Source organism: Somniosus microcephalus, chromosome 9 (assembly GCF_052327205.1).
Source record: "Somniosus microcephalus isolate GS21.2 chromosome 9, FLI_Smic_1.0, whole genome shotgun sequence".
NCBI lineage: Eukaryota > Metazoa > Chordata > Chondrichthyes > Squaliformes > Somniosidae > Somniosus > Somniosus microcephalus.
Window position 1 is genome coordinate 63,885,686 of NC_140995.1, and position 24,702 is coordinate 63,910,387.

The 24,702-nt window shown below is 48.7% G+C and overlaps 1 protein-coding gene across 9 annotated transcripts in view; it reads left to right on the forward strand.

Moving 5' to 3' along the window:
- Nucleotides 1-24,702, forward strand: part of egln1a (egl-9 family hypoxia-inducible factor 1a) — a 180,655-nt gene that overhangs the window by 123,199 nt on the left and 32,754 nt on the right. For 4 of the 9 annotated variants that reach the window (XM_085996670.1, XM_085996667.1, XM_085996669.1 and 1 more), the window contains one exon: nt 14,030-14,166. The exons of 4 other annotated variants lie outside the window; for them this stretch is intronic. In XM_085996670.1, the coding sequence (XP_085852796.1) occupies nt 14,030-14,166 (137 nt within the window). Of the gene's footprint in view, nt 1-14,029; nt 14,171-24,702 lie in introns of those variants that run through there. One more of the 9 variants, XM_085996671.1, reaches the window with a different exon arrangement.

Consider the following 24,702-nt stretch of genomic DNA (forward strand, 5'->3'; position numbering starts at 1 on the left):
ATTTGGTGCGAGTTAGGACATGGGCAGCAGAGTTTTGGATGACCTCAAGTTTACGGAGCATCGAATGTGGGAGGCCAGCCAGGAGAGCACTGGAATAGTCAAGTCTAAAGCTAATGAAGGCATGGATGAGGGTTTCAGCAGCAGATGAGCTGAGGCAGGGGCAAAGTCGGGCGATGCTGCAGAGGTGGAAGTAGGCGGTCTTGGTGATGGCACGCGTATGTGTTCGGAATCTCATTTCAGGGTCAGATATGACACCAAGGTTGCAAACAGTGTGGTTCAGCCTCAGACAGATGCTAGGGAGAGGGATGGAGTCGGTGGCTAGGGAATCGAGTTTGTGGCGAGGACCGAAGACAATGGGCAGGATTTTAACTCGGGTGTGGGATGGTGTCGTGTTATCCGAATTTCGTGTTTCCCACACGAATCTAAATGGATGTGGGAGATTGATGCAATTTTAACTTAAGTGGCCAATTGATTTCCAATGTATGGGAAGCCTTTGCAAATGGGTTTCTCATGACTGAAAGTCCCCTCCGATTACGTCATCATTGCTGCTGCATTAAAGGCCCACAGCAAGCCTTGCTTCTTCTGCAGGCTTCCAAGCTTTCTCCATTTGGTGTCAGAGGGACCTGCAGGAAAGATGACAAGTGGGAGGCCCAGATCAGCTCCTCGTTTCAACGAGGTGGCCCTGCAGGCATTGGTGGATGGGACTAGGACCAACAGGGAGGTGCTCTTCCTTTCCTCAGAGAGGAAGAGGCCTCCCAAGCAGACTAAGGCAGTGTGGATGCAGGTGGCTGAGGAGGTCAACTCCTTGGGAGTCACACGGCGAACCTGGATTCAGTGCCGGAAAAGATTTCATGACCTTCAGCGCACTGGAAAAGTGAGTGTGAATTTCCCATCACCCTCAATCTGACCCCCATTGCCTTTCCTCACCAGCACTCAGCTTTAGCAATCTCTTCCTCCACATCCCACTTGACACTGACATCCATGCACCCTTACCCATTCCCCCTCTCTCTATGGTCACATTCACATAATTATTCGACTATGCAGCCCTCACGCTCCCTATCACTCTGATGCTATGAAAACAACTGACAACACACAGGGAGGGCCCTTGGCCTTGCCACCTCACTCCGTCTTTGTCTCCTTCTAAGTATGTGTGCTATGCAATCTCTACACTCACTCCTTCATTCTCACTCAACCTCCACTTGTCTCCCTCATTGCAGGAAAAGAGAGCTCACAACAAAAGAGAGTGAGCGAGGACAGTAGGAGGGGCAGCCTCCATAGTCCACCTGACCCCCTGGGAGGAGGCGGCACTCGAAATAGTGGGACTGGAGGATGATGCGCATGTGGGGGATGGACAGACAGGTGCAGGTGACAGAAAAGTTTCCCATCTCTCTCTTTGACATTGCATGAGTCGCTGATAATGATTGTGTAGCTCTAACAGATGGACTTATGAGCATCTGCAAAAAGCAATGTGCATGTAGCCTTGGCATCACATCGCTGACTCTTTCCTTTACTCCCCCACAGGACCATCACAAGCATCCGTCCCCCCTAGCCAGGAAGAAGAGGCTGAGCAGCCAGACTCCTCAGAGGAAGCTGCAACCTCTGAGGGCGCAGCGTCACCAGAAATCTGCATACCCAGCACCAGCGCAGACACTCGCACCTCGGTGGGACCTTCGGGACATAGAGTAGTGTTGTCACCTGGTGTATCACAGCTCACAAGTGAGCATCAGCAGATTGTGGAGACCGGGACAGCAGTGGAGAGTCCTAGTCGGAGGGCGCAGGACTCTGCCAGCTCAGCTCAGCAGCATGTCGACCCTCTGCCTCTGGGTCCATCCATGAGATCAGCGGTGATGGAACCCCAGGAACAGATGCAGGAGTTTCTGGCAGGTTTTGTCTCTAGGGTCGCTGTGAGTGTGGAGCGAATGGAGGAGTCCATAGCAACCATGACCAGAGCCTTTGTGGAGTCATTGGTGCTTGAACGCATCACCACGGAAAGGATGGCTACTGTAGAGGAGAGGATGGCTACGGCCATGGAGGAGCTTAGTCGCCAGGGTATGGAAAACATGGTCATTGTTCAAAATAGAATGACATCTCTTGAGGAGCGATGGGCATCTATTGAACAGAGAAACCAGACCTTCATGGAAGTCCTTCTGAGTAGGACTGCCATTGCAGATGCGGATCCCCATGGCCCCCCTGATGTGCAGCAAGGTGCTCTCCAGCCACCTGCAGGTGCTGAGGGGGACCTGACCCATGAGAGGCAGGTTGGTGGCAGATCTCAAGGAAGTGGGGGCTCCTCTCCAAGCACTCACACTTCCATGCCATTGCAGAGCCCTCGGTCAGAGCTCCACCGGAGTCCACACCCAAGTGAGATGGGCACCTCAACCCCTGCACAGCCGCAGGAGCAGCAGACTGTTGACGAGCCGTCACAGACCCGCCACCCCAGAGGACGCCCGCCAAAGGTGTCGAGACAGGAGCAGCAGCAAAGTGAGCAAGGGGCCTCCACATCTGCTGAAGCCACAGGGGAGGCACCACGTAGGAGCACACGTAAGAGGAAAATTCTGCACAAATAGTCACAAGGGTAGTCACTTGATTGCAATTTTGTGTTTACTGCAAAAATGCCATCACTTCGTTAATGTACATAAAATTTCTGATAGCAAATGTTGCAGTTGTATCGTCTGTCATTTCGCTAGTGGGACTTCCACATTGAGGGCTTAGGCATACTTGCAGCTGTCAGTATGGTGGTCAGAGTGCTAGGAATCCTCTGGTTCTTGGCCATTGTCAAGCTCTGGTAAGAAGCTGCGAGGCAAAAGTGTTTGTTTGACTCGGCTAAGCAAATCTGGCCAGGATGAGTGCATTCCTTGCATCCCGGGCAGCAATGTTCTCGCGTAATGCTGCCGCTGGTTGATGGGCTTCTGCAGGATGTTTGTTTTCGCCCTCCTCCTCATCTGAGGAGGATATGTGAGGAGCCACTTGGTCCTCCAGAATCTGCAAGCCACGACGCTGTGCCATGTTGTGAAGTGCACAGCAAACCACGACGATTCTGGAGACCCTGGCTGCTGAGTACTGTAGGGCTCCACCTGATCTACCCAGGCATCTGAAGTGCATCTTCAGCAAACCGATGGTTTGCTCGATGATGGCTCTGGTGGACATGTAGCTGGAGTTGTAGCTCTCCTCAGCTTCGTTGGATGGTCTCCTCAACGGCGTCATTAGCAACATCCTCAGGGGATAGCCCTTGCCTCCAAGTAGCCATCCGTTAAGTTGGTCTGGCAGACTGAATAGCGGAGGCACACTAGACTGGCGCAGTATGAAGGAGTCATAGCAACTGCCAGGGTACATGGCACAAACATGCAAAATGTCCTTCTTGTGGTCATACACCAGCTGAACGTTAAGGGAGTGGAAGCCCTTATGGTTGACAAGAATACCTGGATTGCGATGGGGTGCCTTAAGGGCCACATGTGTGCAGTCAACGACGCCCTGCACCCTTGGAAAGCCTGCCAGGTGAGCTAATCCAACCGCTCGCGCCGTGACACTTGCTCGATCCTTGGTGAAATGGATGTGATTGTGCACGAGGGCAAAGAGGGCATCGGTTACCTGCATGATGCAAGTGTGTGCGGCCACCTGGGAGATGCCGCTGATGTCTGCTGCTGATCCCTGGAATGAGCCTGAGGCAAAAAAGTTGAGTGCGGTGGTGACTTTGACGGCCACTGGTAATGCTTGTCCACCTGGTCCTCTGGGCAGCAGGTCTTGCTGTAGCATTGTGCAGATGTCAGTCACTACCTCTCGCAAAAGTCGGAGCCACCTTTGGCACTGCTGCTCAGACATGTTGAGATAGCTGACCGTGCATCTGCAGACCCTGTTTGGGGGTTATCTCCTGTGCTGACAGGCTTCCAGGCGCTGGCCACTTCTGGCCTGTGCAGCCTCAGGTGGGTGAGCAGCAGCCTGGCGCTCCTGCTGCTGTTACTGGTGCTGCTGTTGTTCCTGGTTCTGCTGGTGCCGCGGCTGGTGCTCGAGCTTCTCTAATGCCCATATGGGAAGGAAATAAATGGCTCCCATGCTTCTGGTATATGCCTCCGTTGAGGAAGCGCTGAGTGAAGGTGGCGAGAGGGATTTCCCAGGAGGTCACACTGGAGATGGGTGTGAGGCTCCAACCTTCCACAGGTGTGGTTAAGCCTTCTAAAAGTTGCCCCAGACCTGACACCACTAAGTCCTGCCACCTGCAAATGATGGCTGATCAATTCTCCTCTTAATGGTTGATCTGCAGTTGATAGTCAGCAATCCAGTAGTGCTCCCACCAGGTTTCACATTCGTGTTTCCCACCAGGCGTGTCTCACGTGGGAAAAGGGTTAAATTCACAAGGGTCTTTTAAAATCGAATGATAGAGGCCATTTAGTGCTTGTTAAGGGCCTTAACGACCAGTCCCGCCTGATGGATGCAGGACGGAGTCGGGACCATCAGACACGCCTGAGTTAAAATTGCTCGGAGTCGGGAACCAGGTCGGGGGGGGGGTCCCGCACACCAGTTTTTGCGATTTTAACCCCCCACACGCCTCCAATCCCACCTCAATAGCTCAATGAAAATCCTGCCCAATGGTTTTGTTCTTCCCAATATTTGTTCAGAGGAAATTTCTGCTCATCCGGTACGGGATGTTGGACAAGCAGTTTGACAATTTAGAGACTGTGGAGGGGTCAAGAGAAGTGGTGATGAGGTAGAGCTGGGTGTCATCAGCGTACATGTGGAAACTGAGGGGCAGCATGCAGATGAGAAATAAGAGGGGCCAAGGATAGATCCTTAGGGGATACCAGAGGTGACGATGCGGGCACGGGAAGAGAAGCCATTGCAGGTGATTCTCTGGCTACGATTAGATAGATAAGAATGGAAACCGGTGAGTGCAGTCCCACCCAGCTGGACGACGGTGGAGAGGCGTTGGAGGAGGATGGAGATAAGAGTCATTTCGGTACTGTGGCAGGGTCAGAAACCTGATGGGAGGGATTCACACATGGAGTTTCCAGAAAGATTGGCACAGATTTGGGAGACGACAACACGTTCAAGAACTTTTGAGAAATAAGGGAGGTTGGCGATGGGGCAGTAGTTTGCAAGGACGGAGGGGTCAAGGGTTTTTTTGAGGAAAGGGGTGATGACGGCAGATTTGAAGGAGAGGGGGACAGTACCTGAGGAGAGAGGACCGTTAACAATATCCATTGACATGGGAGCTGGAAAAGAAAGTTGGGGTCAGCAGTTTAATGGGAATAGCATTGAGGGAGTGGTTCTCATGGACAAGATGAGCTCGGAGAGGGCATGAGGGGAGATCGGAGAGAAACTGGAGAAAGGTGCGAGTTCAGGGCTGGGGCAGGGGGGACCCTTGGAGGAAGTTTGGGCTAGGGGAAGGAAGGTAAGTGGCAGAGGCAGTTGATCGGATGGTCTCAATTTTCGTGACTAAGAAGTCCATGAGCTCCTCGTACTTGTTGTTGGAGGTGAGGGTGGAGGAGACAGGGGAGAGGAGTTTAAGAAAACAGTTTGCAGTAGAGAAAAAAAGCCAGAGGTTATCTTTACCTTCTAGGATGATCCTGGAATAGTGAGCAGTTTTGGCAGATGAGAGCAGGCCCCCATAGTGCTTTATGGCCCAGCCAGATCTGGTGGTGAATGGCTAAACCAGTTGTCCGCCATATCCGTTCAAGTCTGCGTCCCTTGGACTTAAGGGAGCGGAGATGAGGGCCGTACCGGAGGAATGGCCAGGGTGATTAATATGGACTAGAGCATCAAAGGTGGTGGTGAGGGTGTGGTTGAGCAGATCGGTAGCTGCAGAAATGTCGTGGTGAATGGAGGGCCAAAGGCGAGACAGTTGAGAATTTGAAAGTGGAGTATAAGTGAGTTGGGAGAGAGTTTTTTCCAGGGGTGGAAGGTATAGCCGGGTGGGGAGGCTTTATTTAGGGGAAAGGTGTCATCACCCCTCAGCCAGGTTTCCGTCAAGATCATGATGTCGATGCAGTCATCCACAATAAGCTCATTGATGGCAAGGGCCTTGTTCACAAGTGAACGGATATTCTGGAGGGAGATGCGGAGGGGGGGCGACGATAGCTGATCCACTGCTAGAGTCCACAGGGTCAGCACTGAGGGGTGAGTTGGACGGGGAGGAGATTGGCAAGATTGGGCTGGAAGGTTGGCGAGAAAGTAGGATGGGGCCGTTGGGGTTTCTGCTCTTAAGGACGCAGCGATGAGTGCCTCGATGGGCCCTTCAGAGGATGCCAAGAGAGGCACAAAGGGAAGCTGTAGGCTTGTCTAATATGGAGTCACGCCTGGGACTGTGGCAGGAGGGTAGGAAGGTCGAATAGTAATCAAGGGTTGGGGTAGGGACTTGGGAGGGTTGAGTACCCGAGAGGGGAGAAATGAACGGAGGCATAATGACAGGAGAGCGCGGTGAAGAAGGGGTAGAGAGAAAAGATAAGTGAGGGAGGGGTGGGGGGAGAGAAAAAAGTGGAAATAGGAGTGATGGGCTCGCATCCAGAGTGGCAGCCAAAATGCGCACGTGAATGGACACGGGAAAAACTCAAGTTACATAGGCCTGATTACGTAGCAATTATTAGGATATATATATCCTGGTAGTAACAGGGAATAGAGAGGAGACAAGAGGGAGTCCAGAGTTAAAGTCAGGTTCTGTGGTGGGATAAAGTTGATGTAGGGAGGGTGGAGTCGGCATGGAGCATCGACGAACTGTTGTCCAAGTTTGGAGACGGGTGTAACGGGTGAGTGAAATCCAGAAGCTATTTGAAGGCTAGAGGAACGCCATGATAAATGTTAATTACTGCCATTCAACCGCTCTAGCACTGAAAATGAACTTTTACAAGCATGGAGTCTTATTCCTTTAGTTTGTCTTTTTTCTCTTTCTTTTAATCAAATCTTTCTTCCCTCTCTTTATTTCTCTTTACATTGAATTCATTATTCTAACTTACACTTCCTTGTTCGGACCGTGCGCTGTTAATTTCACAATCTTTCAATCTGATCTGTTGCTTGACCTGTTCACTCAGATCCCAGATGCCCTGTGGAGGGTGCGTGCAGTTTCCATCTTGCACTTCCACCAACTTGCAGGGCAAAATAGCATGGAGATTAAACGGACAAGGGCTAACCAACAGCGGTTGCCGTTCATTGGCTTGCCATAGTAATGTTTGGGCCAATGTTGGCCCAGAATTTGTTGAACTGGCGCATTTGTACGTTGAGCCTTCAATGGCGAATTTACAGCAACATTTGCTGGAGAACTCATTAGAATGCGCCACAGCAAGGGTAGTGGCGATTCGGAAGCGACGCCATTAAGATCTCAATTCTGATTTTGATCATATGAACAGTGTCACAGTATTCATCCACTTGTTATAGCGGTTTATAAAAGCGCATGTTTGACCTACGAGCCCTGTTTCATGAAGTCCCCATGCTATGTTAGTCAGGTTATTTACTTTGTTTTCTAAAGTTGTGGAAATATAATTCCTGGGTGTAATATGGGGTCAGTGTGTGTGGCTGCAGGTTCCTGAGCTAATTGAAGGCTTCTGACTGTTAATCATTTTCAGATGTTGGTGGGCAAATTCATTTCAAAGCGTGTGTCCTGTGTTTTGCAGGGGAAATATATTAAAAACTCAATGTAAGATCTGTACGATGTTGCTGCATTTAGATTCAGAGCAGCTGCATGGTCTCTAATAGTCATCATAACTCTTTAAATCGATATTCTGAAGTACCAATTGAAACTGTTAAGGAACCAGAGATCAGTGAATGGGTGCAAACATTAAATGGCTATCAAAAATTCAATTCCATTTCACAGGAAACATTTAAGCCAGCTCGTATGTACAAAAGCCAATTATTTTTGTATTAGCTAAATAAATTGGCAAAGCTCAGTAAAAAGTCATCTGTTTAAGGAAAAGCGATTTTGGAGGAATAAATCACACCGCAGGTCACCGGCACTGTTCTGGTTCAGCCTAAGTGGCAGTGGCAATCAAAGCAGCATTAATGCAACAAATTGGACATGGCATATAATTGCAAAATACTGCGGATGCTGGAAATCTGAAATAACAACAGAAAATGCTGGAAATACTCAGCAGGCCAGGCAGCATCCGTGGAGAGAGAAACAGAGTTAACGTTTCAGGTCTGGGACCCTTCATCAGAACTGGAAAAAGCTGGAGATGTAACAGATATTAAGCAGGTGCAGAGACGGGGGGCGGGCGGTTAGGAGGGGAGGAAGAAATAGAAAGAACTGATGCGCTATCAATAACTCAAAAGACTGAGATTAAGCGAGTAATTAACAGGCTTTTATTAACAAGAGAATGAAGGTGTGCCTCGAGTGGTCGACCGGTCCAGAATACAAAGGGGCTGTGGAGCAGTCACCTTTATACCTGGATTTGTGGGAGGAGTCAGCCGAGGCATGTACAGGCATGTACACAGTGGAATACAAACAGTGGTTTACCACAAGAACATCCTGTACTCTTGTAAGAGGCAGGAAAGATATCCCAAGATCCACAAACAGGACTGCCCTGGTAGACCATCGTTTCAGCCTGTTCTTGCCCCACGGAACTTATCTCTTCCTATCTCGACTCTTTTTTCTCCCCTTGTCCAGTCTCTTCCCACCTACATCTGCGACTCTTCCGACGCCCTCCATCACTTTAACAGTTTCCAGTTTCCTGGCCCCAACCGTCTCCTTTTCACCATGGACGTCCAATCCCTCTGCACCTCCATCCCCCACCAGGACGGCCTTCGGGCGCTCTGTTTCTTCCTTGAACAGAGGCCCAACCAGTCCCCATCCACCACCACCCTCCTCCGCCTGGCTGAACTTGTTCTCACATTGAACAACTTCTCCTTTGACTCCACTCACTTCCTCCAAATTAAAGGTGTTGCTAAGGGAACCCGCATGGGCCCTAGCTATTGGGCCTGCCTGTTCATGGGACATGTGGAACATTCTTTGTTCCAGTCCTACTCAGGTCCCCTCTCTCACCTCTTTTTCCGGTACATCGATGATTGTATTGGTGCCGTTTCCTGCTCTCGCCCTGAACTGGATAAGTTCATTCACTTTACTTCCACTTTCCACCCTGCCCTCACCTTCACATGGTCCATCTCCGACTCTTCCCTTCCCTTCCTTGACTTCTCCGTCTCCATTTCTGGCGATCGGCTTTCAACAAACATCCACTACAAGCCCACCGACTCCCACAGCTACCTGGACTACACTTCCTCCCACCCCGCTTCCTGTAAGGACTCTATTCCATTCTCCCAGTTTCTCCGTCTCCGCCGCGTCTGTTCTGACGATGCCACCTTCCATACTAGTGCTTCTGACATGTCTTCCTTTTTCCTCAACCGAGGATTCCCCTCTACCGTGGTTGACACGGCCCTTGACCGTGTCCGTTCTATTTCCCGCACTTCTGCTCTCACCCCTGCCCCTCCCTCCCAGAACCACGATAGAGTTCCCCTTGTCCTCACCTTTCACCCCACCAGCCTCCACATTCAACAGATCATCCTCCGCCATTTCCGCCACCTCCAACGTGATCCCACCACCAAACACATCTTCCCCTCACCTCCCCTTTCAACATTCCGAAGGGACCGCTCCCTCCGTGACACCCTGGTCCACTCCTCAATCACCCCCAACAGCCCTTCTCCTTCACCTGGCACCTTCCCGTGCAAGCGGAGGAGATGTAACACCTGCCCCTATACCTCCCCCCTTCCCACTGTCCAGGGCCCCAAACACCCCTTCCAGGTGAAACAGCGATTTACTTGTACTTCTTGCAATTTAATATACTGTATTCGCTGCTCACGATGCGGTCTCCTCTACATTGGGGAGACCAAACGCAGATTGGGCGACCGCTTTGCGGAACACCTCCGTTCAGTCCGTACGGGTGACCCTGAGCTTCCGGTCGCCTGTCACTTCAATTCACCGCTTCACTCCCACTCTGATCTCTCTGTCCTCGGCCTATTACATTGTTCCAATGAAGCTCAACGTAAGCTCGAGGAACAGCATCTCATCTTTCGATTGGGCACTTTGCAGCCTGCCGGACTCAACATTGAGTTCAACAATTTCAGATAATTATCCCTGCCCCCATTTTTCATGCAGTATGATGTTTGCCATTCCCATTTGCAACATTTTATCTTTCCTGCCTCTTACAAAAGTACAGGATGTTCTTTCTATTTCTTCCTCCCCTCCTAACCACCCCTCCCCCTCCCCCTGTCTCTGCACCTGCTTAATATCTGTTACATCTCCAGCTTTTTCCAGTTCTGATGAAGGGTCCCAGACCTGAAACGTTAACTCTGTTTCTCTCTCCACGGATGCTGCCTGGCCTGCTGAGTATTTCCAGCATTTTCTGTTGTTATTTCAAATTGGACATGGCAATTGATTTTATAAGTGGGGTGGAGCTATAAATGAATTCTCACTGTTTCGGCCAGGTGCACACAAAGTGTCCCAGGAAATTTTGGCATGGCGCAATTAATGGCCTGTGTCATTCACGCCATAATTTCCTGGAAAATTTGAGCCATAGTAATGACATGCATCGTAGATGCACCTTTACTATGGCGCAAATTTTAGGCCAACATTTCTATGAAGAAGGGCAATTGGTCCACAAGGCATTAATAATACGCTTTTAGTAAGCTGTATTTTTACAGCTGCTTGGAATGTAACAGTTTCTTTAGACAAATCAACTGAGCCTTCCCTTTTCCTTGTACACAGTCCACAGTCTTGAAATGTATCTTCTGGGGTAAGTTGATACATTTAGATATATGAGCTTCTAGTACCCACAGAGACTGATGCTTTCTCACCAGAAGTGGCAACTAACAGCCAGAACTGGAATATTTATTCTCTGTCTAATATATTTTTCTTTGAAACAGTCAAGCAAACAAAATGTTAAGTGTCCACAGTGACATAATTGCCGGTTTCCCCATATACAAGTAATAGATGCTTACTTTAAGAACTGTCAATCAGAAATTACATTTTCATTTGATGGAATACTGCATCATTAACATTTTAACCTCCAAACAGTAATGCTGAGGTTGGGGATGGCATTAAATGGGAAATTAGAGACGCGTGCAATAAGGGCACAGCAGTCATCATGGGTGACTTTAATCTACATATAGATTGGGCTAACCAAATTAGTAACAATACTGTGGAGGAGGAATTCCTGGAGTGTTTACGGGATGGTTTCCTGGACCAATATGTCGAGGAATCAACCAGAGATCAGGCCATCTTAGACTGGGTATTATGTAATGAGAAAGGATTAATTAGCAATCTTGTTGTACGAGGCTCCTTGGGTCAGAGCGATCATAATATGATAGAATTCTTCATTGAGATGGAGAATGAAGTAGTTGACTCAGAGACTAGGGTCCTGAATTTAAATAAAGGAAACTACGATGGTATGAGGCGCGAGTTGGGTAGGATTGATTGGGGAATGTTACTCAAAGGGTTGACGGTGGATAGGCAATGGCAAACATTCAAAGACCGCATGGATGAACTACAGAATTTGTTCATCCCAGTTTGGCATAAAAATAAAACAAAAAAGGTGACTCAATCGTGGCTAACAAGGGAAATTAGGGATAGCATAAGATCCAAGGAGAGGACATATAAATTGGCCAGAAAAAGCAGTAAACCTGAGGATTGGGAGCAGTTTAGGATTCAACAAAGGAGGACAACGGGATTAATTAAGAAGGGGAAAATAGAATGAGAGAGTACGCTTTCAGGGAACATAAAAACTGACTGTAAAAGCTCTTATAGATATGTGAAGAGAAAAAGATTGGTGAAGTCAAGCGTAGGTCCCTTGCAGTCAGAATCAGGGGAATTTATAATGGGGAACAAAGAAATGGCAGACCAATTAAATACATATTTTGGTTCTGTCTTCACAAAAAAGGACACCAATAACCTCCCAGAGATGTTGGGGAACATAGGGTCTGATGAAAGGGAGGAACTGAAAGAAATCAGTATTTGTAGGGAAATGGTGTTAGGGAAATTGACGGGATTGAAGGCCGATAAATCCCCAGGGCCTGATAATCTACATCCTAGGGTACTTAAGGAAGTAGCCCTAGAAATAGTAGATGCATTGCTGATCATCTTCCAACATTCGATGGAATCTGGAACAGTACCCACGGATTGGAGGGTAGCTAATGTTACCCCACCATTCAAAAAAGGTGGTAGAGAGAAAACGGGGAATTACAGACCGGTAAGCCTGACATCAGTAGTGGGGAAATGCTAGAGTCCATTATAAAAGATGTAATAGCAGAGCACTTGGAAAACAGTGACAGGATCGGACAAAGTCAACATGGATTGACAAAAGGTAAATCGTCCTTGACTAATCTACTGGAATTTTTTGAGGATGTAACTGGTAAAGTTAAGGCACATGGGATTGGGGGCAAGGTATTGACTTGGATAGAGAACTGGTTGGCAGACAGAAAGCAAAGAGTTGGAATAAACGGGTCTTTTTCCGAGTGGCAGGCAGTGACTAGTGGGGTACCGCAGGGATCGGTCCTTGGACCCCAGCTATTCACTATATATATTAATGATCTAGACGAGGGAACTAGATGTAATATCTCCAAGTTTGCAGACGACACAAAGCTGGGTGGGCGTGTGTGCTGTGAAGAGGATGCCGAGAAACTCCAGGATGATTTGGACAGGTTGGGTGATTGGGCAGAAGCATGGCAGATGCAATATAACATGGATAAATGCGAGGTTATCCACTTTGGTGTCAAAAACAGGAAGGCAGATTATTATCTGAATGGCAATAGATTGGGAGAAGGGGAAGTGCAACGAGACCTGGGTGTCCTTGTGCACCAGTCGCTGAAGGTAAGCATGCAGGTGCAGCAGGCGGTTAAGAAGGCAAATGGTATGTTGGCCTTCGTAGCGAGAGGGTTTGAGTACAGGAACAAGGATGTCTTGCTGCAGTTGTACAGTGCCTTGGTGAGACCACACCTTGAGTATTGTGTGCAGTTTTGGTCGCCTTATCTGAGGAAGGATGTTCTTGCCATGGAAGGAGTTCAGCGAAGATTCACCAGGCTGATACCTGGGATGGCAGGAATGATGTATGAGGAGAGGTAGGGTCGATTGGGCTTATACTCGCTGGAGTTTAGAAGAATGAGAGGGGATCTCATTGAAACTTACAAAATTCTGACAGCACTGGACAGACTAGATGCAGGAAGGATGTTCCCGATGGTCAGGGAGTCAAGAACCAGTGGTCACAGTCTAAGGATAAGGGGTAAGCCATTTTGGACAGAGATGAGGAGGAATTTCTTCACCCAGAGAGTGGTGAACCTTTGGAATTCTCTACCACAGAAGGCAGTAGAGGCCAATTCATTAAATATATTCAAGAAGGAGTTGGATATATTTCTTAAGGCTAAAGGAATCAAGGGGTATGGGGAGAAAGCAGGGACAGGGTACTGAATTTGGATGATCAGCCATGATCGCATTGAATGGCAGAGCAGGCTCGAGGGGCCGAATGGCCTACTCCTGCTCCTATCTTCTATGTTTGTATGTTAAATATACTGTACCACTATATAAGCAATTTATCTTGACTGATTCCTGATCAAAAGAGATTTCCCCTTTCTCACTCGTGTTTTAGCTCCTTGAAACTATACAAAGCTTAGAGACACAAATTCTAATTTTTGTTGGTCTGCTGGGTAGAGCAATGGTGGCAAAACCTTGAATTAATTTAGAAACAATTAAGTGCTGTGATTGGGGACTATAGGTTCTTTGTGAATTGATGAGTTTAGACCTTTCCCATTCATATCTATGTTATGATCTTGTGATGAATGGAAATACTGTATACAATTGTGACTTTGAAATACCCAATTGGAGGGAATGATTTTTGGTTCTGACTTATACTGGAACTTTTAGATGAGTTTTTTTCTTACAAATCTGCAGCAGTGGAAAAGTGATCTGTACTAAACAGATTAAATGCACTGAATTAATATAACCTGGCGCAAGCTTCAAATACTACAAAATGTTCCCTAGTTTAGTGATGACCTGATTTGTATCTAGGGTTTTAACGAAAGTGCACTAATAAGGATTGGTAGCTAAAGATTTCCTTTGCTTTGTTAGGTGAATGGAGGTCTTCTTCGAATTTTTCCAGAAGGCAAATTACAGTTTGCTGATATTGAACCAAAGTTTGATAGGCTGCTGTTTTTTTGGTCTGATCGACGCAATCCTCATGAAGTACAACCAGCTTTTGCCACAAGGTAAGTTCTATGAAGTGCTTTTATTCGGAAGGGGGCTGAAGTTGTATGATCACCTTCATAGTCATCATTCTCCATTCACCTCAGGAGTAGGCACAGTATGGTGCGTCCGTCAGAAGGAAATTGACATGGACAATGCCCCTAGGAGACCTTCAGTGTAGTAAGTATTGTCTCACTTGATGGCTGGAATTCCCATAGCCAACTGAGGCATGTCCGTATAGGCAGCAACCAAAATTAGGTAGAAAAATCTGCTGTATGGCAAAATCATCCTGGCAAGACGAGATGTACTGTACTGAGTACTTCAGGTCACTTACTATACCATGTTAATCAACTACCTATACATTCCTTCGTAGTCTTGAAGCACAAACTAATTATAGCAAGTCCTTCTATAATGAAATCAGAACACATGCAGCCTCCTGTCTCAAGCATCTATGTACAAGGAATGTCCCTGATAAAATGGTGTCAGGTCAATTCTGCAGGGTTAAATAGGAAGGAAAGTGCATGGAAACACTTTCTGTTCAAAATACTTTCTGCCTCTTCCCACTCCTCCAATCTTCATGGGAGAAATAATAAGCATAAAAATAATAACACCATCAAATTTCTTAGCTGACAGAGAACCACCATTTCTGGTCAATTGCAGGGCTGGGCCATGTTCCAAAAGTGGTTGTAATTGTTCACTGGGGATGGAACTTTGAAGCCACTGAACCCCGGATAAGAAACAGTACTCGCTGAGACAGTGTTCAAGATTCAGATTACTCTGATTTCCAGAATGCTCAGATTTAAAATCTTAACACAAATGGGGGTAGGGTGCATCTTTACTTCTCTCATAAAAAGACAGATATACAGAATGTGGAAAAATACGGACTATGGAGTGTGTCAGTGTGAAATTTTATATACCAACCAAGCTAAAGAGACAGTTCGGTGTTTGAGGCTTTTTTAATTTAACCACGTTTCTTGCAGAATTTTACTCCATTTACATTAGTTTAACATGGTACTTCACACATTGAGTGCACTTGTTCTTTATGGCGTTTTCTTTATGGCTTTTTCTTGTGCCCAGTGCCAAAGTGTCCTTCCACAGGTGAGCCCTCACTCCTTATGAACAGAATTGTGACTTTAATCTGGGCTGTGTTTTGCTAAGGGGAAACAATAAACCCATTTACATTCAATATGTGCTCTGTAACCAATAGGAGGTTTTACTGCACACTCCTGATCTCCAGCTGGTGGACAAATAACTCTAAAACTATATATCTCAGACTAAAAACTACAAATCAAGTTTATTAAGAAGCAAATTTAAACAAACAGCAGATCTGGCTAGTTTACTTAACTTGGTATCTCTTTCAGAACAATGGATGTTGTGAATCTTTAGCAATTCTTTAGTAACTTTCACAACTTGTGCCCTCGATGAAACACTTCTGGTGAGCAAGGCAACTCGCGGAGTTGTTTTTTAACCTCCGCCCATATAGCGAGAAGAGAACTGAAAAACAAGTGCTACAATACTGTGTTATATATTTCTCATTCCCATTGAAGTTAAGGTAATGCACCAGAAGGTCAAAAGGCATCCTATACAATTAAACAAAACTGTTAATCAAAGTAAGGTTCAAAAGTAGCAGGGCTGTAATGTATACAACATTGAAGGGACTACTTTGTTTTGCGGATGTACATCCTTAGTTGCGAGCGTATATAACAGACGCGTATCAATTTGTATAGTCCGTGCCGAAGTTCCAGTTACCCAGTAAAGATCACTTGAAGTTACTCTCAGTCTCTGCTACTTTATTATTTTATGTAGTTGTGTATAGCGGTACAAACACAACAAATTGGCGACGAGAATTATGAACCTACGTCTTCCTATTCTGGCATCGCATCCAGAGGACACCGAAATTTGGAAGAAAGGAGCGAGAAGGTAGACAAAACGGAGCACGCTTGCTAAGCTAGGCAGGGGATACGTAAGTCAAGTGAAAAGTGCACAGGACTTGCATGACGCTAGCTAACTAGTAAAGAAAGAAAAATGGGTTTGGAAAAAAAAATGGCGATGATTGGCACGATTGCAGCATTTGATAGCAGCATTGAAGACTGGGCAACTTACATTGAAAGAGTGGAGTTGTACTGTGAGGCTAACGGAGTGGAGGTAGAAAAGAAAGCCACTGTTTTGCTGAGTGTTATGGGCAAAACAATCAAACAAAGAGTGGACATACTCCAAGACCATTTAAGCCCCAAACCACTGCTCATAGCCGAAAGATTTAAATTCCATAAACGGAACCAGAGCAAAAATGAAAGCATTTCTGAATATTTGGCAAAGTTGCGCAAATTATCAGAACATTGCCAATTTGGAGTGGGCTTATCAGACGCATTGAGGGACAGATTTGCGTGTGGCATGCTAAGTGAAAGCACACAAAAGAAGCTCCTGTCTGAAAAAGACCAAACATTGGAGAAGGCTCTGAGTATTGCAATATCAATGGAAGCAGCAGCACGTGGCGCTTTAGAAATTCAACAAAAATCCCTTGAATATTCAACTAATAAAATGTCACTGAAACAAGAAAAGAAGTGCTATCGCTGTGGCAAAATGTCACATGACCACAATGACTGTTGGTTTAAAGACAAAGACCTAGAAATTGGGTATCGCCCCGCTTGAGGCGTTAGAACTGGTGCTGCGCAAAGTTTATCGCCAGACGAAACTTATCGCCGCCTGGCACGATATTGGGTTGCATCGCCCCCAAAGGGGACTGAGGTGCGAATTCAGACGTTGCACGGGCCTCCTAAGGCGCAAAACTTCCGGCGCTACCCAATATCGGCGCGGACGGGCGCAGTGCAGGTGATCTCAATTACCGATAACCACGAGACTTCCAGGCGCCGGCCGGCTCTTAAAGGGGTGGGTCAGTCAGCCTCAGCTTCCACACTCAACGCCCTGTAGGCCTCAGAATCAGCGCTCTTCCTTCTCTGGCGCAAAAAACTTGGTCAGGATGGAGAAGGTGAGACAGAGAGCAGAGCGCTTCAGCACTGAGGCTCTGGAGGAGTTGGTGTCCGCAGTGGAGCGCCGTCGAGATGTTCTGTATCCTGACAATGGCAGGAGGCCGAATCAAAAGGATTACCGCCGAGCTTGGAGGGATGTTTCTCAGAGGGTCAACTCCAGCAGCATGGCGACCAGGAGCCCTGTTCAGTGCAGGAAGAAATTCAACGACCTCACTCGGGTCGTTAGGGTGAGTGTTGTTTATGCAAACTTCTGATTCCCTCCATCTGCACCTGACTTGGCGCACCCTATTGCCATGATGCCCCAATGGCCATCTGTCAGCAAGCACCTATGGCCCTTTCTGGGCACACACATGGACATTTGACTCAAGGCATCATGTAAGGGCTCTTGCACCATGGGGGGCATGAGATGATCTCTCAAGGCATCATGTAACAGAACTTCCCCTTCTTTCCCCTGCAGTCCAAGCTGGCGATGATCCGAAAGGACCAGCGTCGAACCGGTGCCGGACCTCCACAAGTGGTCACTCTCACGGATCTCGAGGAGAGAGTGCACCAGATTCTTGGAGGACGTCTGAGTGGTCCTGTTACCACTGCAGCTGCCGACCCCATTATCGACAGCGAGGGTAAGGCTCTCACCTTTTTCAGCTGTCTCCTTCCACTTGGTCCCCCTGCCAGCATGCTTTCTCAGTGTGCAGCCATGTCAGAGCCTTGCCGCAATCTGGCATGCCTTGCCGCCAACCTGACCTTTTGCTAAAGCCACTCTTCCACCTCCCTGCTTTCAGATGCTGCATCACCAACTCGGGATCTGCACCCTGAAGCTGCCAGTGCCAGTGCCTCCAGAGACGAGGATCAGGAGGAAGCCGGAGCATCCGTTCCAACTTCAGGGGAGCATACACATCTGCAGACTGGGGATAGTAGTTCCCTGGAGGGGAGGGGGGGGGCTCTGCTGATGAGCCAGTTGCCGGAACAAGCGGCATGCAGCAGCACGAGGGGGGTAGGTAAGTTCGGCCACCGGCTCCCCAGAGGGCAAGGCAGGGAGTGATGACTGCTGCACAGAGTGCAGAGGAGGTGCGTAGCCTGGCTGAAATGAGCACCCAGGCACACTGAGCTGATGGCTGCAGTGGGGAGGATGCCTCAGTCGATAGAAACACTGGCAAAGAGTGTGTTGGACTTTGGAGCAGCAATGGAGAGGACTGTCCAGGGCTTCGGGGCAGCAATGGAGAGGACTGTCCAGGGCTTCGAGGCTGCTATGGAGAGGACTGTCCAGGGCTTCGCGGCTGCTATGGAATGGACTGTTCAGAGCTTCGGACAATCCCTGGAAAGGTCTGTCCAGGGCTTGTCCGAGGCAGTGGAACGGACTGCTCCGGCCTTGTCCGAAGCAATGGAAAGAACTGTCCAGGGCTTCTCCGAAGCACTGGCACCTGCCACACAGGTCCTCACTGCTGCCACGCAGTCACTTGCTGGCCTCGTCCACACCCAGATTGAAGCAACGCGAACTCTCACTGCAGCCACCCTATCTGCATGAGCTAGGATCACCCCGGGCTCTTCCAGTACCATACAAGGCCAGGAATCAGTGGAGCAGGCGATTCACAGAATCACAGAAACCCCACCGTGCAGATAGAGGCCATTTCGGCCCATCGAGCCTGCACCGACACATATCCCACCCGATCCCCGTAACCCCTACACCAACACATATCCCACCCTATCCCTGTAACCCCACGTATATAATCCCCCTAACACTAAGGGTCAATTTATCATAGCCAATCAACCTAACCCGCACATCTTTGGACTGTGGGAGGAAACCGGAGCACCCAGAGAAAACCCACGCAAACACGGGGAGAATGTGCAAACTCCACACAGACAGTCGCCCGAGGCCGGATTCGAACCCGGGTCTCTGGCGCTGTGAGGCAACAGTGCTAACCACTATGCCACCGCGCTGCCCGTGCGGTTGTGGCGGTTGAGCCGAACCGGGCCCCTCAGAGAGCCAGTGTGTCGTCCGACCATGGTGCAGGTGCCCTCTCTCAGCAGGTGACCATTGCTCATGCCACCGCTGGTACGTCTGCAGTGCAGCTGCCACCACCTGCAGGGCACACTGCTTCCAGCCATGCTCAGATCAAGCAGCCTGCGTCCGCACCCTCCAAGACCAGAGGTCGGCCAGGCCGTCCCTCAGGGGCTTCTGCGCTTCCACACAGTCAGCAGGTGTCCCCCAGCCTTGACCCCGCCACTGGGGTTCAATTGCGTAGGAGCAGCAGGGAGGGAAGGGGCCGACCACGAAAGAGAAGTCGTTCTCCATCAAGGGGCCAGCAGTAGAGGGAGGTGCAGAGACGTTTCTTTGGCCAAATTTAAGGACTCCCTCACCTGTTGTGATTGTTGGAAATGGTTTGTTTAGTTTTGCGGCTTTGCCGAAGAGTTAACTTATTTTGTTAGTTATGGTTTCTGTTGACATGACGTTGTTATGCTGGAAGGAAGGACTTTTGTGACAATAAAGAAAAGTTTTAATTTGCAATGGTACACGTAACTATTTACAGTCATGCTGGCCTTCAGAGCCTTTCAAAGATCCGAAGCGCGCAGGACGAATGACACCCATCATCCCGCCAGAGGGACCTGGAACCGAGTCCTGATGAGCCTCTGACGGATGGCCCTTCCACTTTCATGAGCCCTCCCATCTTCCTCTCCTCCTCCTCGTCCGCATGCTCCTCCTCCTCCTCCTCGTCCGCATGCTCCTCCTCCTCGTCCGCATGCTCTTCCTCCTCCTCGTCCGCATGCTCGTCCTCCTCCTCCTCGTCCGCCTGCTCTGCTGGACCTTGAGGGACAGCTGGCATTGGCTGGGTGCATCGAATCGCCAAGTTGTGGAGCATGCAGCAGACGACGACGATGTGACCCACTTGCTCCGGCGAGTACTGCAGGGTTCCCCCCGAATGGTCCAGACAGCGGAAACGCTGTTTGAGCACACCAATAGTGTGCTCTACAATGTTCCTGGTCGCCTGATGGCTGCTGTTGTACAGCTATTCTGCTGGGGTGGCGGCCAAACGGAGTGGTGTCATGAGCCATGGGCAGAGAGGATAGCCCTTGTCCCCAAGAAGCCAGCCTCGTGGGCGAGCCGGCCCCTCAAAAAGGTCACAAACTGAGGTCTGCCGCAGGATGAAGGCATCGTGGCTGCTCCCTGGGAATTGGGCGTTGACTGCCATGATCATTTGGCGGTGGTCACAGACCAGCTGCACATTGAGGGAGTGGAACCCCTTGCGGTTGCGGAAGTCCTCGGGATTGAGTAATGGCGCCCGCAAAGCCACGTGTGTGCAATCAATCGCCCTCTGCACCATGGGGAAGTCCGCAATAGCAGCGAAGCCCTGCGCGCGCTCCACCTGCTTCTCCAGGCAAGTTACAGCTGCCCTCGTCTATGAAGGGCAGCTGTAACTTGCCGGATGCAACAATGGACTGCAAACTGAAAGATATTCGCAATGTCCCCAGTGGCTGACTGAAAGGATCCGGTGGCATAGAAATTGAGGGCAACAGTCACTTTAATGGGCACCGACAGAGAGGTCCTGCACCGTAGGCGCGGCTGCAGATCCTGAGCAAGCAGGTGGCACAGCTCAGTTACAACCTCCTTCCCGAATCGGAGCCTTTGCACACACTGCTCCTCCGACATTGCAAGGTATGAGACCTGCTGCCTGAATACCCTCGGATTGGCCGACCTCCATTGCCCCTCCTCCTTCTGGCCAATCCCGGCCCTCTCTCCCGCCGTCTCTCTGCCCCTTCACAGTGTCCGGCCATGAGGACGTTGCCATCCAAAGCAGCTCCCATTCCGATGCCAGTCGGTCAAAACGCTGTTAGGTGTAGCGCTCCAACTGCTCCGGACAGGATTGAAGGTCCCAAGTATTCTAAGGTTAAATTCCAAAAAATCTGCTCCACAGTAGCTCATCAACTCTCTCCAGCAACGATCACAATGAACAGGCCAAGTGGCTGCAGCTTTTATACTAGAGCTGTCCCCTTTAAATAGCGCCCCCCGACTACAAGAAGGGCCTGGTAACGTTCCATCGAACTGTCACTAACAGCGCTAGGCGCAAAGGTTCCGGGCGCCACCGAATATCCGGTCCGGGGCGCCAAAAAGGCGTTGCACACTGAAATGACGTCATGATCTGCCTGCGGCCGCAGGCGCGCGCAAAGAGTTAGCGCCGGCACTAAAAGGATACTCAATATGGGAGGTGGCGCTATATTCACTGCGCCCGCCCGAAAATTGGGTAACGCCCCAATTCTCAGGCTCTTTAGGCGCTAATCGCTGGCGCTACCAACCGAATTTCTAGGCCAAAGACTGCAGACAATGTGGCAGACGAGGGCACATTGAAAGAGTCTGCAAAGCAAATAAGAAGCCGAAAACTGATACAATACAGAGTAACAAAAAGGTACATCAAGTGACTGAAAACAAGAAACCTTTTAAAGATAGATACAAGAAGGTACACTACGTGACTGGAGACAGTTCAGATAAAGAAAAAAGTGACACAAACTCAGAGGAAGAGGATCTGGCTTGTTTAAAACTACACAGTGTGAAAGAGACAGGGGCTCACAGAATAATATGGGTTACTCCAGAAGTGGCAGGAGTTAGGCTGAAAATGGAGTTGGACACAGGCTCAGCTTTAACAGTGATCTCTGTACATGACTACAAACGACTGTTTTCACACATACTGCTAAGGTCAACTAAAGTACTGTTAAAGACATACACAGGACAAAGAGTGTGCCCCAAAGGTAAAATAAAAGTGACAGTGACATACAAAGAAAAAAAAAATACCGCAATTGAACCTCTATGTAGTGGAAAATGGAGGACCACCATTGCTGGGACACGAATGGCTCAGGAAAATACAGTTGGATTGGCACACCATCCAAGCACTGTTTGTGTCAGCAAAGGAGGACAGCAACGCCACTCCTGTGAGACTGTCACAAATACTCTCTGACTCTCGGGAAGTGTTCAAGAAGGGAATAGGAACACTTAAGGGCATGAAAGCAAAAATTAAGATTGAGGAGAACGCAAATCCAAAGTTCCACATGGCCAGACCAGTGCCTTATGCAATTCGCCCTTCAGTAGAAGCAGAGCTGGAGAACTTGGAGAAGTTAGGGGTCCTGTCCAAGGTGGATTGGAGTGAATGGGCCACACCTATAGTTCCAGTGATGAAGAAAACCTCCAGCACAAAACCAGGAAAGCCAAGAAAAGTGCGCACCTGTGGAGACTTTAAAGTGACTGTTAACCCAGTCCTCCACACAGTACAGTACCCATTGCCTCGCATTGAGGACATCTTTGCTTCCCTGTCAAGAGGGGAACGCTTCACAAAGATTGACTTGGCCCAGGCCTAACTCCAAATGGAAATTGATGATGCCTCAAAGAAGTACCTGACAAATACGCACAAAGGCCTTTACCAGTACAATCGGCTGGTATTCGGAATAGCATCAGCTCCTGCAATCTGGCAAAGGGCAATGGACCAAGTCCTGCAGGGGATCCCAGGTACTCGGTGTTATCTTGATGACATCATCATTACAGGCAAGAATGACAACGACCACCTTTCCAACCTCGAACAGGTGCTCATCAGGCTACGGGAGTATGGGCTCCGAGCGAACCGAGACAAGTGTGAGTTTTTCAAAAAGGAAATCTCATACTGTGGACATGTGATTGACAAGGACGGTTTACACAAGTCTCCAGACAAGATTGAAGCTGTGATTAATGCACCAACACCTGAAAATGTGTCTCAGTTGAGATCATATCTTGGACTGGTGAACTACTATCACAAGTTCTTGCCCAACCTATCCACAGTGTTACATCCACTAAATGCACTGCTACAGACAGGGTCACAATGGAAGTGAAGTGACAGCTGTGAACAAGCTTTTCAAGAGAGTAAAAGACTCATTACTTCAGAAGAGGGCCCCACAAGGTTGTGTGCTGAGCCCCCTCCTCTACTCCCTCTTCACCCACGACTGTGTGGCTGTTCATGGTTCCAACACCATTATCAAGTTTGCAGATGATACCACAGTGGTAGGCCAGATCACCAACAACAATGAGTCAGCCTACAGGGAGGAGGTCCAGCATCTCGTGAAGTGGTGCGCCGATAACAACCTAGCCCTTAACATCAAGAAAACCAAGGAAATCATTGTGGACTTCAGGAAGTCTAAAGGCAGAAGTCACCCCCCCATCCACATCCATGGGGCTGTGGTGGAAAGGGTGGACAGCTTTAAGTTCCTCGGAGTCCACATCACGGAAGACCTCTCCTGGTCCCTCAATACCTCCTTTTTGGTGAAGAAGGCCCAGCAGCGCCTATATTTCCTAAGGAGGCTGAAGGGATGTAACCTGTCACCCCTGATCCTCTCTAACTTTTACCGCTGCACAATAGAGAGCATCCTGATGAACTGTATCACAGTGTGGTATGGCAGCTGTAGCTCCTATGACCGGAAAGCCCTGCAGCGGGTAGTCAAAACTGGCCAACGCATTACCGGCACCCGGCTACCGACCATAGAGAACATCTACCAGAAACGCTGTTTACGGAGGCCACTGACCATCATCAAAGACCCTACCCACCCCAGCCACAGTTTGTTTGCCCCCCCTGCCATCTGGGAGATGCTACAGATGCATTCGCACCCGAACGACCAGATTTAGGAACAGCTTCTTTCCCAGGGCTGTCATCCTACTGAACTCTACAAATAAACTCTAAAGCCTGCACATCTGCCAATGTACTTTATTATGTTTATGTTTATGTATTACAAGCCAAATGAATGTTGAATGTTAAATGCCTTAATCAAAATGTACACTCTCGGGAGCCGCAAGCCTACATTTCGTTGTACTGCACTTGTGCACTAACAATGACAATAAAGTTTATTATTATTATTAGCTCACTTTGACCCATCCTTACCTATTCGACTGGCATGTGATGCTTCACCCCATGGCATTGGTGCTGTGTTGTCACATAAGTTCCCAGACAGCTCAGAAAGACCAATAGCCTTTGCCTCAAGATCATTGACTACAGCTGAACGCAATTATGCACAGATTGACCGAGAGGCCCTCAGTCTTGTGTGGGGAGTCAAGAAATTCAAGCACTACTTGTATGGTCAACAGTTTACACTGTTAACTGACCACCAGCCTCTCGTATCAATCTTCAACCCAAGGAAGGGCGTTCCAGTGATGACGGCACAACGGCTACAGCAATGGTCACTCTTCCTAGGGGCTCACCTATATGACATCGAATACAAGGGGACCAAGCAACATGGCAACACCGATGGTTTGTCACGTTTACCACTGCCGACCTCAGAGAGAACTACAACAGTTGACTCAGCAGAGGTATTTCACACAACAATAGTTGAGCAGCTACCAGTGACAAACTCCCTCATTGAAAGAGAAACACGCAATGACCCTACATTGTCAAAAGTTTATGACATCACTGTGAAGGGATGGCCAGCACATGGTGACTTATTGTTTCCAGCATTCTCAGCTAGGAGGGAGCAGTTATCAGTGTGTCGGGGAACACTGGTGTGTGGCTCACGAGTTGTGATTCCTCCCAAGCTTTGTAACCGAGTGCTAGATGAACTGCATGAAGGCCACTT